This window comes from Molossus molossus, unplaced genomic scaffold, assembly GCF_014108415.1.
Source record: "Molossus molossus isolate mMolMol1 unplaced genomic scaffold, mMolMol1.p scaffold_m16_p_21, whole genome shotgun sequence".
Lineage (NCBI taxonomy): Eukaryota > Metazoa > Chordata > Mammalia > Chiroptera > Molossidae > Molossus > Molossus molossus.
In genome coordinates this window covers 3,580,593-3,604,233 of record NW_023425357.1, presented here as the reverse complement: position 1 = coordinate 3,604,233, position 23,641 = coordinate 3,580,593, and the positions used below count along the sequence as shown (strand labels likewise).

General features: G+C 59.0%; 2 protein-coding genes across 3 annotated transcripts in view; one reads left to right on the top strand and one right to left on the bottom strand.

Moving 5' to 3' along the window:
• LOC118639337 (leukocyte immunoglobulin-like receptor subfamily A member 2) overlaps nt 1–23,641 on the bottom strand; it is a 462,866-nt gene that overhangs the window by 124,320 nt on the left and 314,905 nt on the right. The gene's annotated exons all lie outside the window — the stretch shown is intronic.
• On the top strand, nt 953–17,834 carry TTYH1 (tweety family member 1). 2 transcript variants are annotated; one of them, XM_036275700.1, is made up of 14 exons: nt 953–1,114; nt 3,966–4,144; nt 5,914–6,025; nt 6,840–7,060; nt 9,934–10,029; nt 11,419–11,491; nt 12,003–12,078; nt 12,561–12,616; nt 12,785–12,877; nt 13,139–13,231; nt 16,316–16,458; nt 16,591–16,636; nt 17,373–17,453; nt 17,553–17,834. In XM_036275700.1, the coding sequence occupies exons 1-13, from the start codon at nt 989–991 to the stop codon at nt 17,409–17,411; spliced, it is 1,353 nt and encodes a 450-aa protein (XP_036131593.1). In that variant the 5' UTR covers nt 953–988; the 3' UTR covers nt 17,412–17,453; nt 17,553–17,834. The 2 variants fall into 2 exon arrangements, with proteins under 2 accessions (XP_036131593.1, XP_036131594.1); XM_036275701.1 differs by lacking the exon at nt 16,591–16,636.

The window sequence follows — 23,641 nt, the reverse complement described above, 5'->3', positions numbered from 1 at the left end:
CCCACCCATTTTGTTTCCCGCAAGAGACACCTGGTGTGAGGACCCCAAAAGGCAAAGTCTAACCCTGCTCCACAGGGGTGGGGGACTCCTGGGGCTAAGATTCCTGGGGATCTTAGTATTATCCCCAACTGTGACTACCTGGGTGGTGACATCAACGTTGCAGGTTCCCCTCTGAGGGTCTCTACTTCCCCAGGTGTCGGTGTGGCATCAGGGGGTTCAAAGCTCAGCATAGGTAGTGGCTGTGAACTTAACATGAGTGGCAAGGGGCCGGGGGTCTTTATAGACATAGAAACAATCCTTTGGAGAGGCTCTTCAACGCGTGGGAGGGATCCTTCCAAAGGCGGAATGCGTGGGTCCTTCAGGTGGGAGGGGTCCTATGCAGACAGAGGGTCCTTACCAGGGTCTGCAGGTACGCTCTCTGAAATGCTCTATACGCTCAGAAGAAAGTTGGTGTTTAGAAGCTGTGTCCTTACACAGGTGCTGTTTTGTTGTGTGTCGTTGGGGTCCCCGCCACCCCAAATGGAAGCGTCCTTTACAGAGAAGGGAGGCTTTTTGTGCATGCAACTGCCATCATTTGTAAAATGCCCTGCAGAGACTAGCAACCTTTGCCCGGACCTGAGGGTTCTTCTTAAAGATAAAGGGATCTTTATGTTGTAAGATTACATAACAGTATGAGCGGCCTTCGAGGGACAAGGATGCGGTGTGGGCCTGGCGCGGGCCGCAGGTGGGAGCCCTCAGCGAGAGGGAGGACCGGCAGGGGCCCACCAGCGGCGCCGCAGTGCCCCCCGCAGCCGCCAGGGGCAGCACCAGGCCCGCCCAGCCCGCGCCTCCCCTCTCCTCCCCCCCCTCCAATCTCCGCCTCCCGCCCCCTCCTCCCCCTGGCTCCACTCCCCAGAGCCCCGCCAGACCCCGCTCCGCCCGCGCCCCGCTCCGCCACCGAGGCTCCCGCAGCCCCGGCGTCGGCCCCGCACGCCCTCCCCCGGGGGCCATGGGGGAGCCCCCGGGCTACCGACCCTCGGCCTGGGTGCATCTACTCCACCAGCTGCCCCGCGCCGACTTCCAGCTCCGCCCGGTGCCCAGCGATTTCGCGCCCCAAGAGCAGGAATACCAGCAGGTGGGAGCGGGCCGGGGGGCTGGGGGTGGGGTCTGGGGGCCAGCGGTTCTGGGTCCGGAGGGAGAAGGGGGCCGGGTGACAGACCCCTGCGTTCTCCGGCGGAGGGGGCCTGGCCCCGATTTGGGGGTGTTGGAGGGAGGAGGCGCGTCCTGAGCTCCCCTACCTGGAGGTTCCCCTGGGGCGGGCGCTGGGGGAACCAGACCCCTCGCTGCTTAAATAAGGTAGGGCTAGGGGCCTGGACCCTTGAGTCCCCTAGGAGGGAGGGGACTGGGGGCCCTTAGACCTCCAGGGTCTCTGAGCTACCTAGGAGACTAGCGTGCAGGGTCATGGGGGGGGGGGCAGGTGTCCTAAAAGATGACCTCTCCCTCGTAGGATGGACAGTCAGTGAAGGTGGGGCCGGGAGAGAGGAGCTGATCATGGTGGAGAGGGAGAGGCTGAGGGTGCCCCGGTTCTGGTTCTGGGACAAGACTGAGACCTGAGATGGGGAAGGGGTGAGGGGTTAAGGCCGGGGCTGGAGATGTGAGGTGCAGGTGTTGGGAGACTGGAGCCTGTCTCTGGACAGAAGGGACGGTCAGGGCGCTGGAGGGGCGGGGATGCGGAGTTGGGGGCGAGGTTCGGTTTGGGGAGCGGAGGTGGACAGACACAGGTCCGAGGGTGGGAAGCTTAAGGAACCCTGGGTCCCTGGGAAAGGGGGCCCAGTCTGGGTCAGCGCCAATAGGGGCCAAAGAACTGTTCCCTGACCCAGTTTAATTCAAGCCCTTGACTTTGAGATTAATGAGCAAGCTTGGCTCAGCTGCGGACGGGGTGCGGGGGGGGGGGTGTCCCGGTGGGGCCCGGGATGGGTCCTGGGCCCTGCCTGTTCCGTTCAGACCCCTGGATATGTCATGGGGAGCTCCTGGGACTAGGGCTGGGAATTGGAAAGCTTTGGGGGGGGGGTCCCAGGAAAGCAGAGAGGGGGGTGCGCGCTGTATTCTGAGCTATTTGGGTCACGGCTGTGCCAGTCTGAGCCGCTCCTCCCGGTACTGCACGTGCCCGCTCCCACCAAACAGGACCGCTAGCCCCTTTCCCACAGCCTCCCGGTTACACAATCACGACCTCCAACGCCTCCCGATGCCTGCTCACGGCCAAGGGACAGCCCACGCGGATGTGCACACAGCCGCACACCGTCCCCGGACCCAGCTACCGCCTGCGGCACTCAGGCAGGCTCCCCGCCGGCTACAGCCAGGAGGACAGCCCTGGGACCGGAGGGCACAGTGTCACACACCAGGAGGGGACATTGCCCCAGGGAGGGCGCCAAAGTGGGCACAGCTGGGAAACAATCAGGGACTGGGTGACGCTGAGCTGGGGACACACACACACACACCCTCACATATACACAGATATAGGCACACACTCACTTATATGCACACACACACTCCTACACGCACAAACGTTTCACACTCACTCACATATACATCCTCACACTCACACATCCATACACACACATACACACACCTATACTCACATACACTCACACATATGCACATATACACTCACATACATATACACACATATACACTCACACACTCATGTACACACATGCATACATACTCACATATACACACATATACTCACACACATTCACATACACACACCCATATGCACACATATACATACACATACACTCCTACACACACATATGCACTCACACACTCACATATACAGACACATATATACTCACCTATACACATCCCTGTACTCAGTCATGCTAACACAGACACACTTTGGGGTGTGTTGTCTCATGACAAGCTCAGTCGAAGTTAACACATTTATAACACAGCCAGAAGCACACTTGTGACACACACTTGTGACACACACGCACACCACAGGAGGACAAAGGCAGAGACACTGTTAGTGGAAACCGTGTTAGTGATTCTGTTCCCGATGTTGTCCCTACTGTGCTGTGTAGCTCCAGGTAAACGTATGTCCCACTCTGGGCATCTGTGACAATGACAAGATTGCAGGACACCCACTGCAAAATCCTGCCTCATGGAGAGCCCCGTGCTCTGCAAGGCTTTCACAACCCAACCGCGGGCTTGCTTTCCCTCTGCCTCTTACCTCCCAGCCTTTGGTTCTGCCTCCATCCTCTGTCTCCCTCTGTCTGTCTCTCCTGTCTGTCTCTACTTTCCATCTCTCTCTCTCTGCGTGTGAGTCGGCCTCCTCCCTGCTCCCCTGCTGTCTTCACTCTCTCGGTCTCACCTCTGTGTCTTGCACACACAGGCATGCACACGTGCACACACACTCTGTGAGGCTGTCACGCCCCTCTCCCTGTGAGTCCCTGGGTGACAGACTCACACGGTGGTGGGTGTGCAGAGCTCAGCAGCAGGGCACAGAGAGTGAGCAGTGAGTGGGGAGGACCAGCAGGGAGGAGACGCCAGAAAGCCTGCCACCCTCAGCCTCTCATACATCTCCAGGAAAAGGTGCCCCCACCCGCCCCCTGATCCCCTAGTTCCAGATGGGGTCCTTTGAGATACTACATACAACTACCCGGTTGAGGAAGAACCGGAGGCTTCAAGAGGAGAGGGCTTCTGCCAAATGTCACACAACCATGGGTGGAAAGAGCAGAACTCGAACCCAAGACTTGGGCCTCCCAGTTGGAAGTTCCCTCCAGAGACCCAGTCCCAAATCACAGCCTTCAGCCCGGGGGGCTGGGGATCCCTTCTCTCTCCCACAAACCTGAATACCACAGGTTGGACTTCATCCCCAGTCCAGCCAGGGATGCCTTCCTCCCCTGAGACCCTGGGTGCGCACCCTCCAGCTAGCAGAGATGGAGCCTGAGCCCCTCTGAGGCCTGATGTTGCCCCTTCTCCAGGCCCTGTTGCTGGTGGCGGCCTTGGCTGGCCTGGGTCTGGGCCTCAGCCTCATTCTCATTGCTGCCTACCTCATTCGCGTCTGCTGCTGCCGGCCCCTGGAGCCCCCCGGTACCAAGAGCCCCCCACCCGGGGGAGGCTGCGTCACCTGGAGCTGCATAGCTGCCCTTCTCGTCAGCTGGTAATGGGGCCCCAGGATGGGTGGGGAGTGGGGACAGTGCTCTCCAAGCTATCAGTCTTTCCACCTCAGCAGCAGGCAGGCTTGTCCCCATTTGAGAGATGGAGAAACTGAGGTTCAAGAGACGGGACTTTCCCAGGGCAGCTGGCCTGGCAGGACGAGGTCAGTGTTAAGAGCTGGACAGCCAGACTGCTGGGGTTTGGTAGCTCTGCCCCTGAATGGCTGTGCCACCCCCGGGGGAGTGATATAGCCCCTCCCGGCCTCAGTTTCCACATCTCTAAAATGGGTATATAGTAACACCCACCTTCTAGTTCTAAGATTAAATGAGAGAAGGTATAGTGCTTGGCTCACAGCTGTACTCCGCAAATGTTACCCAGAGATGTCATTTATTAACTCATTCATTCAACAACCTGAGTACCTACTACGTGCCAAGAGAGACTGCCCAAGCCTGGTGAGGTCACTGATGTTCTGGTTTGCGAGACAGACAACAACTCTAGTCTGGACCCAGACCACCTCCTCCCGGCTCAGCCCTGAGCCCGTCTCCCTCTCTGGCAGTAACCCCGCTAAACTTAGGGATGTCCCTCCCCCTTTTGGAAGAGGAAGGTTCAGGGAGAGGGACAAGACCACATTTCAAGGACACGTGGCCCAAGTAACAGAGCGGAGATTCAGACCCTCAAACCCTTGAGAGCCAAGGGTCTTCCTCGGGGACACCCCCAGGGGAGAGGGGGGAACAGCGCTTGACAACACCCTGCACCGGGGGCCAGCTCGGAGCCCAGCCCTGCCGGCGGGGCCTCCCCAACCAGGGCGGGACAGTTCCCTGTTCCATAGACCAGGGCACCAGAGACTTGCCCCGCTCCGGGGGAGTGGCCCGGAAGCCGGACTCCCACCCCCGCCCCGCAGGGAGCCGCGTCTGTGTTTGGGGGTGTGTATGTAGGGAGGCGACCGGGCGGCCTGCATCCAAGCTCTCCTGAGTGGGGGCGGACGGGGGAGGCGGACAAAGGCCCGGTGGGGGAGAGACACGGCCGGCCCCCGCGGCCCTGGGAACAAGAACAGCTTTGTGGGACGGGGAACAATGGGCGGGGGCGCGGCGTCGGGTCCCAGGGCTGGGGGTGGGGGCCTTTGCAGCCCGGCTGGGAAGTGGGAGGGCGTCCGGCTCCCTCCGCCTGGGTCTGGCCCGGGCCCCTCCGCGGAGCGACCCACTGGGGAGCGGAGGAGGGGCCCGATTCAGGCCCACAATGGAGCTCTGTGTGTTGGCCGGGGAGGGGCGGGGGCCCCGGCCCTGGCCCATCGGCCCACATTCCCTTGCTTGGCTCCCAGCTGGCCAGGAGGTTGGGTCCCGGGAGTGGGGGATGGCCGGGAGCTGCAGGCTCGGGTCCCCCGGGAAACCCTAGGATGTGGGGGAGGGGCCGGCTGGACCCCGGAGGGACAGGTGCTGAGGATGCTTGGGAAAGGCTGGGAGGATGGGGGTGGGGCCAGCTGTCCTGGGCGGTGGGGCGGGGGTTCCGCTCTGGTGAGGTGCGAGTTAAATCCCGGGCGCCCTCCCCTCGACACTCCACCTACATTAGCATCACAATGACGTCCCTCGGGCCGGGGGTGTGAGGTCTTCCTGTTACCGTGGCAACCAGTGGGGGCCAGGCTGGAGACGTCTTTTCCCACGATGGGCTGGACCAATGGGGTGGGGGTGGGAGGCGAGATTGGGTGTGTGAGACCGTGGGGGACGGCGGCCCCCCGAGGTCCCAGAACCCGTTGTGATTTCCCGTCCCTCCTCGCAGCGCCGGCATCGGCATCGGTTTCTATGGCAACAGCGAGACCAGTGATGGGGTGGCCCAGCTCAGCTCGGCCTTGTTGCACGCAAACCACACTCTCAACGCCATTGACCACCTGGTGAGGAGCCAGGCAGCGGCCAAACCCCACACCCATACTGGTTCCCCACGTGGGGACCAGGGCCCCCGTGCAGAAAGACTCAGCTGAGACCCGGACCTGAAATTTAGGACCCAGGCTCAGATGTCCAGGCTGTGCAGCCAACTGGCTGCAGATCAGGACCTCCCACGGGACCCCTCTCAACCACACCCAGATCTGTTCTGGGGCGCTCAAGTCCAGACCCCACACTCGCCCCCGGCCCCGGCCCCAGCCCCGGCCCCGGCCCCGGCCCCGGTCCTGGACTTACTTCAACTCGGAGCCCAAACCAGACAAAGACCGAACACCAATGACTCGTGCCATGCCCGCAGGTCAGGTCCAGACCTGATTCTTGGCCCAAATGCTAACTTGGGGGCCTCAGCGTTGAGATCAGGGACCAGACCCGAGTCCTCACTGTCACCCCCAGCCCTCGGATGAGACCCAGCCTGATTTCAGACCTCAGATTTCGTGTCCCGGGCAGACCCTGCAACCCAGAAGGCACCCCAGACTCAGAAATGCAGATGTGAACGGCAGACCTACGTTCCCAGACCCAGACCGACTCCTCATGGGCCCTGAATCTCTCCCCGGGGCTCAACCCCCTGACCACCCAAAGCTCCTGTTGGAGGTCACAAAGATTCACAAATGTACTGAAGACCTCCTCTGCCCTTGCCTCACTCACAGACGCCCTAGCCCCCGATCTCAGACACCTGCCATTGCTTGGTCCTACTTCACAACCCCGCCCCCCACTCCTGGGCCCCCTGAGAATGCCATCCCCTGACCGCAGACCCACCCCTGCGCTCAGGTGTTGGAGACGGTGGAGAGGCTGGGCGAGGCGGTGAGGACAGAGCTGACCACTCTGGAGGAGGTGCTCACGCAGCGCACGGAGCTGGTGGCTGCCACCCGGGGGGCTCGGCGGCAGGCGGAGGCCGTGGCTCAGCAGCTCCGGGGGCTGGCCTTCTGGCAGGGAGTGCCCCTGAGCCCCCTGCAGGTGGCCGAAGATGTGTCCTATGTGGAGGAATACAGGTGGGTGACCAATCTCGCTCTGTGGCAGGGCTTCTCAGCCGGGGTGGTTGTGCCCCAGCGGGCACTGGGCAATGTCTGGAGACGTGATTGGTTGTCACAAGTAGGCATCTGATGAATGCAGGCCAGGGAGGCTGCTTAACATCCTACAGTGCGCAGGACGGTCCCCACAGCAGGGATGACCCCTCCTGTGTCAGCAGTGACTGTGGAGAGACGGACCAAGTGATGCCCAGCCCTCACACCCAAGTATTCATCCGTTTACCCAGTCCCCCCCATTTATTCACGCGTTCATTCATTCCTTGACTCCCACGTGCATTACTTCGCTCTTGCTCTCCCTCCCTTCTGGACTGGCCTGTTAACTAGTTCATTCCTCAGCCATCCACCTGACACCTGTATCCATTCAAGAAATATTTATTGATTTGAGAGAGATGGCAGCCCACGTGGTTAGGAACAGGATCTCTGAAGCCAGAGGGCCACTCCCTAACCACAGGACCTCGAACCAGTCCTCCCCAGCTCTGTGCCTCAGTGTCCCCATCTGTGAAATGGGAACAATGGGTAGCACCCTTCCCCCCTTATTGGATTGCTGAGGATCAAATGAGCTGCCACCCGTCAAGTGCTTTCAGCAGTGACCGGCGTGCGTTATACAGGTGTTTGTAAAACGTAGGTTTCCGTAAGACAGGGCGATGAACAAGGCAGAGAGAGATTCCTCCTTCCAGGGACGGGACCCGTAATGGAATGTCATCAGGTGGTGGGTGGAAAGAGCTTTGGAGGAAATGAAGCAAGGGAAGGGGTGGGCTGAGGACACACGCTGACTGAATGGGTGACGTGTGAAGGAAGGGGGGGGGCAAATGAGGCAGACATCTGGGCAGCCACCCTTCCCAGCAGCCAGGATGAAGTCCAAGTTACTTCGTCCACGAAGCGTTCTTCCTCTTGTTCATTCAAAAAGACACCCTCCGAGGGCCCGGCCCAGGGGTGGGGGTAGAGAGGGGAGCCTGGGTTCTGGATTCTGCGCTCTGGATGGAGACAGACAGGGCTGAAGCAGGCCGAGAGGAGGAGGCCCCGTTGGGCATCAGACCGGCCTGGGTCCCAGTGAGTCCAGGTTCTACGCGGTGGCCGAGCTCAGGGGCTACACAAGCAGGTCAGCTGGGTGGCTGACCTGCAGACCTTTCTATCATAATTCAGTACCAGCGGATAATAAATCAGTCCGACTGGAGCGGAGCACACCCGCGAGGCCACAGCACAGGGCCTGGCGCATGGCGAGCGCCGGATAAGTAGCGTGTTCTCAGTGGCCCCACGTAGCTGTGCAGGGCTGGGGGGGCCCGAGTGTCCCCAGGTGACCTCCGGGTGGGCCGGGCTCGTCCTGCAGACCACTCCAGAGTGAGGCGGACCCACCAGCAACAGGCAGTACCTTCTGGATGAACCAACACTCGGGTGCCTGGCCCTTTCCAGTCCTTCGAACAACTCGGCCAGTTTCCTGGAAGGAAGTCTGCCTGGAGGGTGGGAGAGGGTTGCTGGCCGAGTTCACCGAGTTCACCGAGGCTGACAGCAGGTGCCCACGCCGCTTAGAGCAAGATGGGCCGCCTGCCCATCAAGGAAGTGGGAGTGAAGCTGGTGGCAGGAGCTGGCAATGGGGACATGGAGAGCCACGGCCTGGAGGTCACCTGGGGCCACTCGGGCCCCCCCCCCCCAGCCCTGCACAGCTACGTGGGGCCACTGAGAACACGCTACTTATCCGGCGCTCGCCATGCGCCAGGCCCTGAGCTGTGGCCTCGCGGGCGTGCTCCTCTCCAGTCGGACTGATTTATTATCCGCTGGTACTGAATTATGATAGAAAGGTCCCCTGTTCCTCCATATTCACGTTCACGCTGGTGTTTAAGTGTGTCCAGGCCTTTTCTAAGTGCTTCACAGGTTCTCATCCTCACCGCAACCTTTTCTTTCAGACTTCACCCAAGGATACGTTTCCGCTGATTTTCAGAGAGAGAGGGAAGGAGGGAGGGAGGGAAAGGAGAGAAAGAAACCTCGATGTGAGAGAGACACATCCGTCAGTTGCCTTCCGCAAGACGCCAACCAGGGCCGGGGATCAAACTGAACCACAAGCGAGGTACATGCCCTTGACCAGAATTGAACCCGAGACTCTTCGGTCTGCAGGCCAGTGCCCTAACCGCTGAGCCACACCAGCCAGGGCTCCCTGCAACCTTTTAAAGTAGGTGCTGATGGATGCTCTGGCCGGTTTGGCTCAGCGGTTGAGCGTCGGCCTGCGGACCAGAGAGTCCCGGGTTCGGTTCCCGCTAGGGGCATGTACCACCGAAAGGAAGGAAGGAAGGAAGGAAGGAAGGAAGGAAGGAAGGAAGGAAGGAAGAAAGAAAGAAAGAAAGAAAGAAAGAAAGAAAGAAAGAAAGAAAGAAAGAGCTGGTGTTCCCCCACCCATACTGGGGGGGAAACTAAGGCACAGGAGGTAGCATTACTGAGACAAAGTTCCACACAGCTAAGAAGTGGAGACCCAGGCAGTCTGCCTGCAGACACCCCACCCTAAGGTTGTGCAGCAGGACACTGGGCGCTCCACTCTGCAGGGTGGGGTGGGGGCTGGGCTCTGAGACCGCATCACGTGTGCAGGGTCACAGGTCACAGAACCAGTGCGTCGTCCAGTCAGGCTATGATCCCAGGTGCTCTGGCCCTGGGACCTGTGCTCTTGATAGAAGATGGGGAGTGGGGGTGGCTTGCCTCCCAGGGCACCCATGTCACAGGTGAGCTGGGCTGTGGCCGGGAGCCCTGGAGCAGGCAGAGACGGGTGTCAGCCTGGGGGTGTCATGGCCTGGGAGCCAGAGGAAGGCTGGACTGGCCTCTTCAGCTGCACCCCCGTGTCCCCCCCTCCCCAGGTGGTTGGCCTATGTCCTCCTGCTGCTCTTGGAGCTCCTGGTCTGCCTCTTCACCCTCCTGGGCCTGGCAAAGCAGAGCAAGTGGCTGGTGATCGTGTAAGTCTGGGTGCCCTGGTCGGCTCACGTCGCAGCACAGGGGGACAGCACTTTGTTCTGTTTTGTTGTTAATCCTCACCGGAGGATATTTTTCCATTGATTTTTAGAGAGTGAAAGGGAGGGAGGGAGGGAGAGAAAGAGAAACATCGACGTGAGAGAGACATATCAATTGGTTGCCTCCCGCATGTGCCCCGACCAGGGCTGGGAGTCAAACCTGCGACCCAGGTACATGCCCTTGACCGGGAATTGAACCCATAACCCTTTGGTGCACAGGCCAACTCTCTAACCACTGAGCACCACCGGACAGAGCCCACAGCACTCTTGAGAGAGGGACCACGGGCCTCCTGGGCTCGCACTGGCTCATTCCTTCATCCCACGAACCTCCATGACCTCCACATGGAGAGAAACCAGGCCTGGGGGCGCCTTGCAGGGGAGCCTGGGAAAGCTCGTCCGGACACGACTGAGGCTTGTACTCAGGATGGCAGAGATCACCGAGGTCCACTGAAGGCCACGCACGCTGACTCTTTTGGTTGTCATGACAACCTGTGGAGGAGGGGCCAGAGGCAGGAGGCGGCCGTGTCTGAGGCTGCGTGGCCATGACGTGGCGTTGGCGCTCATTCGGCATGCCCCACACTCTTCTGGAACCTCACCCCGACCCCATCAGGAGGCATTTTCCTTCCATTGAACAGGGGGGGACAGTGGAGCACAGAGTGGTTGGGCCACTTGCCCAGGGCCACCCAGCCAGGAAGTCATCTTGGGCCGGCCTGTCCCATTTGGAGGAGCCCTGGCCTCCTCCCTGCCCCTGAGGTGGTGCTGGAGGTGGGGCGGCCACGCTGGTGCCCACGGTCATCTCCATACTCTCCCTGGGGTGAGAGATTCCATCCGTGACCCTGTGAAGCTTAGAGGTCCTAAAACATGGCTCTGGCCAGTCAGGGCCGTGGTTCGCCTGCCACCCCCCCCCCCCCCCTGCTAACCCCGCAAACCCCATCCCCAGAGAAAAACCAGGAGGTGATTTCAGCCCTGGCGCTGTCTCCCCTGGGAGTGTGCTTGGGGAAAGTGGGGTTCTGTGAAATTCAAAGCCAGGAAAAGAGGCCAAGCAGCGGGGACCCTCAGGGTGGGTCCCAGAGGAGATGGGGCAGAGCTGGGCTGAATTCTGCCAGTTTCAGGCCCTTCTCACTGTCCCCCATCCCCCTGGGCAGGGACCAGATGTTCAGTCTGACGTCAACAACCACAAGTCCATCCTCCCTCCCACTTCTCTGTCCCTAGTCCTCATGCTCCAGGCTCCAGAGGCTGTGGGGAGAGCTGTGATGGGATTTGGGGTGGGGGAATTGAAGAGGCAGGTGGAGAGATTCAAAGCCCAGAACCTCAAGTCCAATCCCTCCCCCACAGGATGACGGTGATGAGCCTTGTGGTCCTTGTCCTGAGCTGGGGCTCCCTGGGTCTGGAGGCAGCTACTGCTGTGGTGCGTACAGGAGTGCCTGGGGCCTGGGGTGGGTGCAGTCCAGGGCCTAGGTCCTGAGAGGAAGGACTTGGGGGTCAGGGTGACAGGGTTTGAGGTCTGAGGCTGTTTTCCTAGGTCCTGAAAGGCTGGAGGCTTGGACTCCTGGTCTGAGGGAGGAGGGGCTGGGGGCCTGGACTCCTGGTCTGAGGGAGGAGGGGCTGGGGGCCTGGACTCCTGGTCTGAGGGAGGAGGGGCTGGGGGCCTGGACTCCTGGTCTGAGGGAGGAGGGGCTGGGGCCTGGACTCCTGGGTCTGAGGGAGGAGGGGCTGGAAGCCTGGACTCCTGGTCTGGGGGAGGAGGGGCTGGGGGCCTGGACTCCTGGGTCTGAGGGAGCAGGGGCTGGGGGCCTGGACTCCTGGTCTGAGGGAGGAGGGGCTGGGGGTCTGGACGTCTGGTCTCGGGGAGGAGGGCAGGGGGGCCCTGAGTCCATGGGGGTGTGGCACTGAGCACCATTTCCTGCTGCCTCTCTCAGGGCCTCAGTGACTTCTGCACTAATCCTGACAACTTCATCCTGAACCTGACCCAGGAGGAGACTGGGCTTGACTCAGGTGACCCCATTGCTCCAGTGCACACCCTGGATGCTCAGGCCTGGGGTGCGGTGGGTGGGGTGCCAAGCTGTCAGACAGGCCTGTCCTGTCTGGGAAGCTCTCAGCACCTCCCCGGTGGGCTAGAAAAGACAGAAGGATAACGATGCTGGGCTCAGGAGTCGGGGTGGGGCCCCAGGGATGGAGGATTTGGCCGCTTGGAGAAACAGGCAGGGGCACCTGTAGTCCAGCCCAGGGCCTGGAAGCGGGGGCTCCCAGGGAGCGTGAAGACCAGCGCGTTTGGGGCTGTGGCCAGAGCAGAAGCTTTTAGGGGCCGGGCGAGTGGCCAGTCTCCGAATGCCCCCGGGACCACCGAAGGGTCCTCACCTGGGGAGGGGCCCCTGGCCCTGAGGGTGGAAAGTCAGGGTGCCCCTGCCCGCAACTCCTTCCCCCCAGGGAGGCCCCGCCCCGGCTCACGGCCTCCCCCTCTTCCCCTCCCGCCTCAGACATCCTGAACTATTATTTCCTCTGCAACCAGGCCGTCTCCAACCCCTTCCAACAGGTTAGGGCTGCGGGCCAGGGAAGCGGGTGGAAAAGCGCGGGGCGGGGGCCTGGGCGTAGGGGTTCTGCGGGGGGATGAAGGCGCCCGGGGCCCAGTCCCTTGTCCCGAGGGAGGAGTGGGCCGGAGGCGTGGAGCACTGGGTCCTCCTCCCTCCGCGTGTCCCCGCAGAGGCTGACCCTGTCCCAGCGAGCGCTGGCCAGCATCCACTCCCAGCTGCAGGGCCTGGAGCGAGAAGCGGTGCCCCAGTTCCCTTCGGCGCAGGTGCGCGCCGCCCCAGCAGCCCGCCTCCCGGGGGCGGGGCGGGGACTGGGGCTGTGGGCGGGGCCACTGGAAGGGCGGGTCGGGGGCGTGGTCCCGATGTATGGGCGGGGCCCCGGAGGGGGCGGGTTGGCCGTGGGCGGGGCCTGAATAAAGAGGAGTGGTCTGTCTGTCTGTGTGGGCGGGGCCTGGAGAGGTGGGCGGGGCCCCAGGGACCCACAAGCCTATGGAGTAGGTGGGATAACCACCCCCCTCCCACCGCAGAAGCCGCTGCTGTCCTTGGAGGAGACGTTGAATGTGACTGAAGGAAACTTCCACCAGTTGGTGGCGCTACTGCACTGTCGAGGCTTGCACAAGGTGACCCCCTGACCCCTCTCCAAATTATTCTCAAGGGGAGCGTCTGCCTGGACCCTGAAGGGCCTCCTTCCTCACCTCCCACCCTGCCAGTCTTCCCCTGAGAGAGCTATCTGTCAATCTGTTATTTATAGAGCATGTAGCGTGCTCTACCTATGAACCATCTCCAGTCTAGAATTCTTCCTTCTTTCCTTCCGCCCTCTCTCCCCACCCCTCATCCCTGGCTCTGTCCTCACCCCTCCTCCGGCTCCAGTCCACCTACTCTCTCCTCCCCTCTCCTCCTCTTCTCCTCCCTTCCCTTCCTCGCTGCCCCCCCCCCCCCCCCCCCAGGCTGTGCAGCTTAGTGAATTCTGCACTGAGACTGGGTTCCAGTCCTAGTTCTCGACCTCAGGCATGTCACTGACTTCTCTGTGCCTCACTTATAAAATTGGGATTCAGGGGTGAAGGCCCGGTGTGTGCTCTCGCAGGGATGGGCAGGACGCCAGGGAGAAAGAGAGCCTGGTGTCCTGCAGCCTCCTTCCCGTCTGGGCTCTATGTGGGTGGTGTGGTCACCGGCAGGTGCGTGTCCCTGAATCTCGGATTCCTCACCTGTGAAATGAGGGTGAGGACACCTGCTTTACTGGGTGGTTGTGAGGGTTCAGGAGAAAATCAGTCATCTCCCGGTGTACCCCGTGGGCTTGACTAAGTTTGGGCTTTGGGGTATTTTAGTGGTGGTGACTCACCGAGCCCTCGTTAGCAATGCTGTAAAGAAGGAACTGCTGTTGCTGTGTTTTATAGACTTGGATTACAAGGTACTCAGGACTGGGTCACCCGAGGTCACACAGATGGCCCTTGTACACCCTCTGGTTCCCCTAGCCCCCACAGCCAGCCATCCAGTCATCCAATCTTGCCCCTTCTGCTTCCTCTCTTCATCCACTGTCCCCCCGCCCCCCCAACCCCAAGGGCCTGCTGCAGCTTACAGCCTCCCCCTCTCTGCTGAGGTCTCCTCCCCTCCTGTCTGTGCCTGGAGGGGCTCTTAACTAGGGCTGCCAGATTCAGCAAACAACAAATACCTTTTTATTCTATGGATGTCCCAGCCACACTAGGGCGACACTTGTACTAACTTTCAGTTGTTGTTGGGCATCTGAAACTCAAATCTAACGGGATGTCGTGTGTCTGGTCTGGCAACCCGACCCCCAGAGGGATCCATCTGTCCCACAGGATGAGTCTGAGCTGTTCCTGGCCGTGTTCCGATCCCTTCCATGGCTCCCACTGCCCCCAAAGCTTCTGAAACTGCAGTGGGGGGCAGGGCACTGAGTCAACAGTCAGAGCTGCTGAATACCAGAGCTGAGAAAGGTGGGGTGTCCTCAAAGTCCACCCTGCTCTTTAGTCAAACAGTCCACGCATTTCTCTGTGGTCTAATTGGACACTGGGCTGGATTACAGCCCGAGGTTCCTTGTGAAGGAGGGAAGGGAGGGAGGGGGGTGGGGCAGAGTCTCTGCCCTCCACTGATGTATCACATGACCCTGTTTCCCCATCTGGGCCTCGGGGGATCCCCTACATTAAAATCAGGATGAGGGGCCCTAGCCGGCGTGGCTCAGTTGGTTGAGCATCATCTTGTGCACCGAAAGGTCAAAGGTTCTATTCCAAGTTAAGGCACATACCCAGGTTGCTGGTTCAATCCCGGTCGGGTTTCATACAAGAGGTTTCTCTCTCACATTGGTGTTTCTCTCTCTCTTCCCCCCACCTCCTTTCCTGTCTCTCTCTCAAAAAAACAAAAATCAATAAAATCAGGATGAGGGATCGTAAGGATGATGTAGCAGCAGGTGGGCTCTGAAGCCGGGCAGACCTGGCTCCCATCTGAGCTTTGCCCCTTCCAGGCTGTGTGACTCTGGGCAAGTGCCTTGCCCTCTCTGGCACTGCAGAAGGCAGCCGCGTGAGACGGCCTTGAGCTCGGCCTTGCAGGGCGGTCCAGAGCATGAAAGGACACTGTGTATGTGTCCAATTCAGTCAAAGCAGAGTGCTGTTGCCCTGGTGGCCTCTCCCCTGGGTTTCACTGGCTCAATACCAGCCAGTCTCCAACCCCCACGCAGGGGCTCAAGCCAGAAACCTCGGAGATCCCTTTTGCTTCCTGTGCTTACCTCCCTCAACCATTCTGCCGGCAAGTTCTGTCGGCCCTTCCTACGACACCCATGTGGAGTCGAACACTGCTCACACCACCACCCACAGCTTCAGTCCTGGCCCTCGCCCTGTTCGTCTCCTGCCCAGTGGCAGGAGCCTTTGCCCTGGCCCCTGCTTGCCCACTCGATCTGCTCTCCCAGCAGCAGCCAACAGCTGGATGAGCCTTTCCAACACAATCGGACCGAGTCCTTCCTCCAGTGATTCTCCTGCACATGCCGATTAATGTCTCTGCTTTCGCGGGACCAACAAGGGCCTGTGTGGTTGGCCCTGTCTGGTCTCCGGCCCTGGCCCCTTGCACCCACAAGCCTGTCTCTGTGCTCCTAGACCGCCCCTGGGCCCGGCTCCTTCCTGTCGGTGTCATCTGGGCTGTAGGACCCCAGGTCTGCCTCCCTCACTAGCTCAGTGGGGCCTAGTTACTGAAGTCTCCCAGAACCTGGGGCAGGGCCAGCACAGGGCAGGCCCTTGGCCAATCCTGGCTGATGTGTGAAGGCCGGGCAGTGGGGGCCCTGGTGATTTCCAGGGGTGATGGCTAACATTTACCAAGCGCGCGCTATGTGCAGTTCCAACCCAGGGGGTGTTCGAGGCCAGCGATTTTCCCCAGGGAACACTGGGCAATGTGTGGGGACCCAGTTGTCACAACTGGGAGGTGCTACTGACATCGAGTAGGTGGGGGTGGGGTGGGGGCTTCTCAAGCTTTAAGGTCGTACCTGTGGGGTTAATAGTGACAGTGACCAGAGCACCTACTGTGCGCTGAGCACTTCCTGTGTGCCAGACTCCGTGCCGAGCACGTTTGACGGGGAGGAAACGGGCACAGAGAGGTTGAGTGACTTGTCCAGCATTGCACAGCCGGGGGTCCAGTGTGAGGGATGCACAAGGTGTGCAGGGGGAGGGGTGGCATGCCCGCTGATGCCCTCCGCGCCCACCCAGGATTACGGCTCCGCCCTGAGGGGCCTGTGTGAAGACACCCTCGAAGGCTTGCTCTTCCTGCTGCTCTTCTCCCTGCTGTCTGCGGGGGCCCTGGCCACCGCCCTCTGCAGCCTGCCTCGAGCCTGGGCCCTGTTCCCACCCAGGTCAGGAGGGGGAGGAGGTGGGGAGGACACAGGAGTGGGAGGACACAGGAGTGGGGCGGGGTCCTGTTGGGGGGCAGCCTCCTGATGCATTCCCCATCCTCCTTCTCTGCCACTGCCCCCGTGGCACCCCAGTGACGACTATGATGACACAGACGATGACGACCCTTTCAACCCTCAGGTACTGGGCTCCTGGGTCTGAGGGAGGAGGGGCTGGGGGCCTGGACTCCTGGGTCTGATGGAGGAGGGGCTGGGGGCCTGGACTCCTGGGTCTGAGGGAGGAGGGGCTGGGGGCCTGGACTCCTGGGTCTGAGGGAGGAGGGCTGGAGGCCTGGTCTCCTGGGTCTGAGGGAGGAGGGGGCTGGAGGCCTGGACTCCTGGGTCTGAGGGAGGAGGCTGGGGCCCTGGACTCCTAGGTCTGAGGGAGGAGGGGCTGGGGGCCTGGACTCCTGGGTCTGAGGGAGGAGGGGGCTGGGGGCCTGGACTCCTGGGTCTGAGGGAGGAGGGCTGGGGGCCTGGACTCCTGGGTCTGAGGGAGGAGGGGGCTGGGGGCCTGGACTCCTGGGTCTGAGGGAGGAGGGGTCTGAGGGAGGAGGACTGGAGGCCTGGTCTCCTGGGTCTGAGGGAGGAGGGCTGGAGGCCTGGTCTCCTGGGTCTGAGGGAGGAGGGGGCTGGAGGCCTGGACTCCTGGGTCTGAGGGAGGAGGGGGCTGGAGGCCTGGTCTCCTGGGTCTGAGGGAGGAGGGCTGGGGGCCTGGACTCCTGGGTCTGAGGGAGGAGGCTGGGGGCCTGGACTCCTAGGTCTGAGGGAGGAGGGGCTGGGGGCCTGGACTCCTGGGTCTGAGGGAGGAGGCTGGGGCCCACACTGCACAGCCAGATGCCTACAGCATGCCCTCCTCTGACCCCACACCCGCACAGGAATCCAAGCGCTTCGTGCAGTGGCAGTCTTCTATCTGAGCCTCTTCTCCACGCCAGACTGGAGCCTGTCCCCCCTCCTCGGTGAGCTCTCCACGCCGGCCTTCACCCTCCTCTCCACTCTGGGCATGGTGGTGGCCTTCCTGCCAGCGTCCGGTGCCCTGTCTTTGCCTTTCTCTGCAGTTCCCTCCCTGGCTGCCGGAGAAGACCCCACTAACCCAGCCTGACTGGGCCCCCATCACTAACAACACCCTTGGCCACGGACACCCCAATCAGGACTGCCTCCCTGCCCGCCCTCTCGACATGCCCTGGGAGAAGGCCAGAGAGGGGGCCCCTCCTCCTGGGCCCCCAGGGCCATCCTCGAAGGAACATCAGTACCCCCGCCCCCGCCACGCACCGGTGGGCTTAGGCCCCCTGATCCCAACTTGCAGCACTAACTTGGGAATGGGTTGATTTGAAATAAAAGGGAAGACTTTATTTTACAAGCAGCTGGCTCCTTCCTGTTTCTGCCCTCCCTGATCTGGCTTCCCGGTTGGGTCAGGCAGACGCACCCTTCAGGTCAACCTCCTGGCTGTTGGGGCGTTTGTGCTCCTGGTCAGGCTCTGCATGATTCCAAAGGGATCGCTGTTTAAACCCCCCCTCCCCCGCCCCATTCTAAAAGCAGCCCACGTGCCCTGACTCAGGAAGACAGCCATCCCTGGAACGGAATCGACAGCCTAGAAATAGACCTCAGTGTGTGTCTATCTGACAGAAGACAGATTTCAAGTCAGGGTGGAAAGGCCCGGTTGGTTTCACAGCTCTGCTAACACCTCCATCTGGAAGAAAACACTCTACATACAAGATGGGTGGAGAATCTAAATGTAGACAAGGGGACAGAAGTCTTTCAAGAGGAAGGAGAATTTTGTATACTGTATATTTCGCTTGGATGGGGTAGATTTTAGATTTTTTAAAATTTATTTTTTTTTTTAGAGAGAGAGGGAGAGAGGAAGGGAGGGGGAGAGAGAGAAACATCAATGTGAGAGAGAAACATCAATTGGCTGCCTCCTGTACACCTCCTACAGGGGAATGAGCCCACAACCTGCACCTGTGCCCTGGCCAGGAATCAAACCTGCAACCTTTGGTGCATGGGATGAAGCCCAACCAACTGAGTCACACCAGCCAGGGCTGGGGTGGATTTTAAACAAGATATCGTAAAGCTAGAAAGGAAAAGGTAATCTATTTGACAAATGGTGGAATGATAAAAATACCCTAAAGGGGCAAATTGTGTTGTTCTTTGAAAAAATACATATGGCCCAACTGGTGTGGCTCACTGGTTGAGCATCAACCCATGCACCAAGAGGTCACCGGTTCAATTCCTGGTCAGGGCACGTTCCCAGTTTGTGGGCCTGATCCTCAGTGGGGGGCATGCAGGAGGCAGCCCGTTGATGTTCTCTCTCATCGATGTTTCTCTCTCTCTCCTTCTCCCTTCCTCTCTCTCTAAAATCAATAAAGAAAAATGTTTTTTAAAAAATAAAGAAATACATATATCAAAGAAATATACAACTCTAAACACATAACTATCATCGACAAATCTTCCACAAACAAAAAGGCATCCAACTTAAGAACAAGCAACTAAGTTGAACATTCAATGAAATGAAAATCCCAACACCAGTGAGCGGACGAGAAGACATTCAAACCCTGAAAATTAGAAACTGCAATTTGGAATTTTTTTTCACCACCCCATTCTCATCAAATTACGGGTGTGCTAACATTTCGCGCTGGCAAGGATGTGGAGGTGACCCGGGCGCGCAAACACGCCGCTCCTGAGGCTGTGAATTGCAACCCTACAGAAAATATCACCTCAAATGGGACAAGATAAACACTGGACAGACCCTGTGAGCCAGCTGTCCTGCTTTTGGGAATCAATTTGTGAAAACAACGCAGAGGCAGCTAACTGAGGATGTCTATGTAAGGCTGTTTGCTGCAACAGAACTTTGCTTGGCTAAAACTCTGGAAACTGAAGCCCACAGAGAAAGGGTGAATCCATTTCGTCCTCCAAGCATGACAGCTCGTGGCTGGGTTTGGGATTTTACGGGGGGAAAGCCTGAAAGACGTGAGGAGGGTGTGACGGACAGCGGCAGTGGAGTGGACAAATGCAGTCGAGGCCGTGGTCAAGGGATGCGGGCAGTCTCTCCGACCTGTTGGACCAAGGTTGCCTCATTGAGCAGATGGGTGTCATGGACAGCTTCCCAGTCCCTCTTCTCAACTCTGAAACCCGAAGAGCTGTTAGACCAGAGTCCTTTCCCCTGACTCACGAGGCGGCAGCACCTGACCCGCCCTGGCAGTGGGGTCACTTACAATTTCCCCGCCAGGTGGGAATGTTCATCTCTTTCCTGCAGAAACACTGATGGGGTTACTGCCAAGTGTTGCGCAAGGTACTGAGGGTATGGCGTGCTGTGTGGGCTATAAACCACGTTGCCTCTGGAAACTGAAAAGTCCCGGATCCCAAAACATATACACAGCCCCAGGGGTTTTCAGGGCAGGGCGTGTTGATCCAGAGTGTCACATGCCTTGGGGGACGGCTCTGTGCTCCCTAATTATTTCTATCGAGTAATGTTCAAGGCAGCTTTTTTTTTTTTTTTTTTTTTTTATCCTCACTTGAGGATATTTTTCCATTTTTTGTACAGATAGAGTGGGAGGGAGAGAGAGGAAGGGAGAGAGAGAGAGAAACATCGATGTGAAGGGACACATCGAGTGGCTGCCACCCGCACGACCAACCAGGGCCGGGGACAAACTGCAACCGAAGTACATGCCCTTAGCGGGAACCGAACCCGGGTCTCTCCGGACCGCAGGCCGGCGCTCTAACCGCTGAGCCAAACCGGCCAGGGCTCAAGGCAGCTTTTGATGTGTGGGCCTGAAGGTGGGAAAGAGAAACCCACTTCGATTTCCAGTGGGGAGGGGGGGGCGCTCTGGGGACCACCTTCTTCTTAGGACAGCCCTGTTGCTCTTCTGGCTGCTTTGCTCTCAAACACTGCCCCCTAGTGACTGAGACCAGGCCCAGAAGCTGAATGTGTGCTGGTTGATGTTGGTTGGATGTTCTCAAGCTGTTCTGAGATTCAGACCCCCTGATTTCCTGCCAAGGAGCTTCAACAAAAGGGGTGGGGAGGGGGAAGGGTACTTGCCCGACTACAGGGGTTAATAACGTTTTAAAGGGTCAAGGGAAAACCTTGCAAAAGGTGGAAACTGAAAATGTGTTCCTTGCAAGACCTTTGCTCAGACTTCTGTTGTGTAAGGATTGTCCGATTATCCACAAGACAGTGAATCACCCGGCAGATGCGGGACGAGATACTAGACCAGTCCAACTGCAAAGTGGACAATGGCCCAGGCAGAGTTCGTCAGCAGGAGCTGCTGGAAGCTAGAAGTAGAGTATGTAACCGACACCCCAACTGTTATTTGAGGCTGACCCTTTTGGGGCTCCGCCTGCCTGCACCCAGGCGTAGGCAACAAAATAGTTTTGCTCTACACTGGCCTTGCGTTGTGGATGTGATCTCCTGCCGGCTCAGACCTTTAATTTGGTGCTCGAACCCGGGAGGTCTGTGAGGATCCCGCATAGGGGGCAACCACGGGCCCCTGGAGTCCTCCAGGCCTCTTTTCGGACCAGGACCGATCACATCCTTAGCCGGACACCAGACCTCCAACCTTTCCTGCCGACCCAGCATCAACACCGGACACTAATTGGCTGGGGAGCATTTCTGCCCACCAGTCTGATTCTCTGGGCTGTCCTGTTGCCCCCCATCCAGGACATAAGAAAGCCAGGTCTCTCGGTCATGTCTGTGTGATCGTTCCTCCCGAAATCCAGCGCTGGTCGGGACACGCTTTTCGGGAACCAGGTCCCCTCAGCTCACCATATAACTAGGGACGCCTGATATGGGTGAGTTGCACATCTCTCTGCTCTAGGGGAGAAGGGGGGACACCTTCTTCTTCCATCAGTGTGTCTGTCAGACCACTAGGCCACGACATCTCACACCACAACGTGAGAAATGCTCCATCGTCCATCCCTCATGCAACACCCCCAGGATGTCTCCTAAAAAGTGTACAGACCCAGGGCGCGCTCAGGACTCACGTCCCAAGTGGTGCATCTTTCACTGCAACACTGTGTGGCCTCAGTAGACAATGGGTCACAATCGCCCGAGAACCGCATGTTCGACATTCTCACCGACATCGACAATTCCTTTTGGAGGCCAAGAAAATGGTCTGAGGTTCCTTGCAGCCAGGCCCCTCTTTATGCGACTCTCTCTCGCTCCCCCTCCTAAATCTTCCTACTCTACTCTAATCCTCCCAAACCTCCCTCTGAAGACAGCGCTAACTTCTCCTGTTTCCTGCTTTGACCCAGACGATCTCGCTCCACCACCTTTCCCCTCAGCCCCTCCGACAGGGCCTCCTTCTCCAGCCCCTGCTGCGGCCCGCACCCCACCCTGACCGCCTACTCCGGTTTCGACTCCTCCCACGTGATCAGGAACCATCTTTGGCCCTATCCATCCCCTACCTCGTCCCCGTTTGAGACTGTCCCCCGGGGGAAGCAGCAGGAGCTGAAGGGGTTGTCAGAGATCATGTCCCCTTCTCTCTCTCAAATTTGCCCCAAATAAATAAAAGATGATGATCCTTTACTGAGAATCCCACCAACTCCACTCAGGAATTCCAGGACCTTACGCAGCTCTGTGATCTAACTTGGAATGATATTCATGTTATTCTTTCTTCCACCCTTAATCCAGAAGATAAAAATAGAGTCTGGGTTAGTGCCCAGGGCCATGCCGATAATCTGAGGCGACAGGCCCCCCGTGACCCGGTAGGGGCCCAAGCAGTCCCTAGCCAGGGCCCCAGGTGGAATTATCAGGACAATGGGGTGGGTAAGAAAGCCAGGGACCACACAATAATATGTCTCATGGAGGGACTTTACAAAGCCTCACACAAGGCTGTTAACTATGAAAAACTGTCTGACATCATCTAGGAAAAGAATGAAAACCCTGCAACCTTCCTATCCCACCTTACACAGGCCACGAGAAGATGTACTAACTTAGACCCCACTAGCCCAGAAGGGACTGTCATTTAATCCTGAGATTCATCTTTCAGTCGGCCCCAGACACTAGGAGAAAGTTATAAGAACCTGAAGATGGACCTCAAACCCCTCAACGGCAACTTCTAGATCTAGCCTTCAGGGTTTTTAATAATCATGACGAAGAAGCTAAATAGCAAGGAACAGAATTCCAAATGCTCGCCTCTGCCGTCAGAGCCCCCACTAACCAAAGGGTCAGCAAACCCCCTTCAAGGGACAGAAGAAGTATGCCCACCAGAACCAGCTCAGCAGACCCCCGGGTCCCTGCTTTAAATGCAGTCAGACTGGCCAACGGGTGAGGCAATGCCCCAACCCCCCACCCACCGCCTAAGCCACGTCTTCAATGTGGAGGCCCCACTGCGAGTCGGACTGCGGACAGACTGCACAGAGTCGGTCCTCATCCCTTCCTCAGGCGGGCAGTCCAGGCCTGGATCTGACTGGCCTTGGGGCTGAAGACAGAAGGTGCCCAGGAATGAACGCCCCGACTGTCATCTCGAACTCCGAACCTCGAGTCACTGATGGTAGCAGGTAGGCCGATTTCATTTTTTTTTTTTTTTTTATCCTCACCCGAGGACATTTTTGCATTTTTTGTTCAGACAGAGTGGGAGGGAGAGAGAGGAACAGAGAGAGAGAGAAACATCGACGTGAAGGGACACACCGAGTGGTTGCCACCCACACGACCAACCAGGGCCGGGGACAAACTGCAACCGAGGTACATGCCCTTAGCGGGAACCGAACCCGGGTCTCTCTGTACCGCAGGCCGACGCTCTAACCGCTGAGCCAAACCGGCCAGGGCGGCCAAGACCCTCACTTGTTCTTTAGGCCCTTATATCCGTGTTCACTCTTTTCTAGTGTTACCAGCCTGCCCCACCCCCTTCTTAGGGCGGGACACTGTCCAAACTCCATGCCACTTTAACCTTTGCTCCTACCCTCCCCACCAACCACTCTCATTCTTTACTTTGCCTCCTCCGAGAATCTGCTTCCTCTCTTAACATAACCCCCCTTGCACCCCTCCATCCCCTCGGGTGGGGTCTGCCGGCCTTGCGGGCTGCTGGTGAAATACCACTACTCTTATTATTTTTTCACTGACCCAGTGAGATGGTGGGGGGTGGGGGGGTGGGGGCGAGCCCCAAGGGGCTCTTGCTTCTGGCGCCAAGCACCGGGCTGGGCTGACCGGGCA

Coding starts and splice junctions, on each gene's coding strand:
- TTYH1 (XM_036275701.1), top strand. CDS start 989: ATGGGGGAGCCCCCGGGCTACCGACCCTCGGCCTGGGTGCATCTACTC. Junction 12,617..12,784: donor TCTCCAACCCCTTCCAACAG/GTTAGGGCTGCG, acceptor GTGTCCCCGCAG/AGGCTGACCCTGTCCCAGCG. Junction 17,454..17,552: donor GAGCCTGTCCCCCCTCCTCG/GTGAGCTCTCCA, acceptor CTTTCTCTGCAG/TTCCCTCCCTGGCTGCCGGA.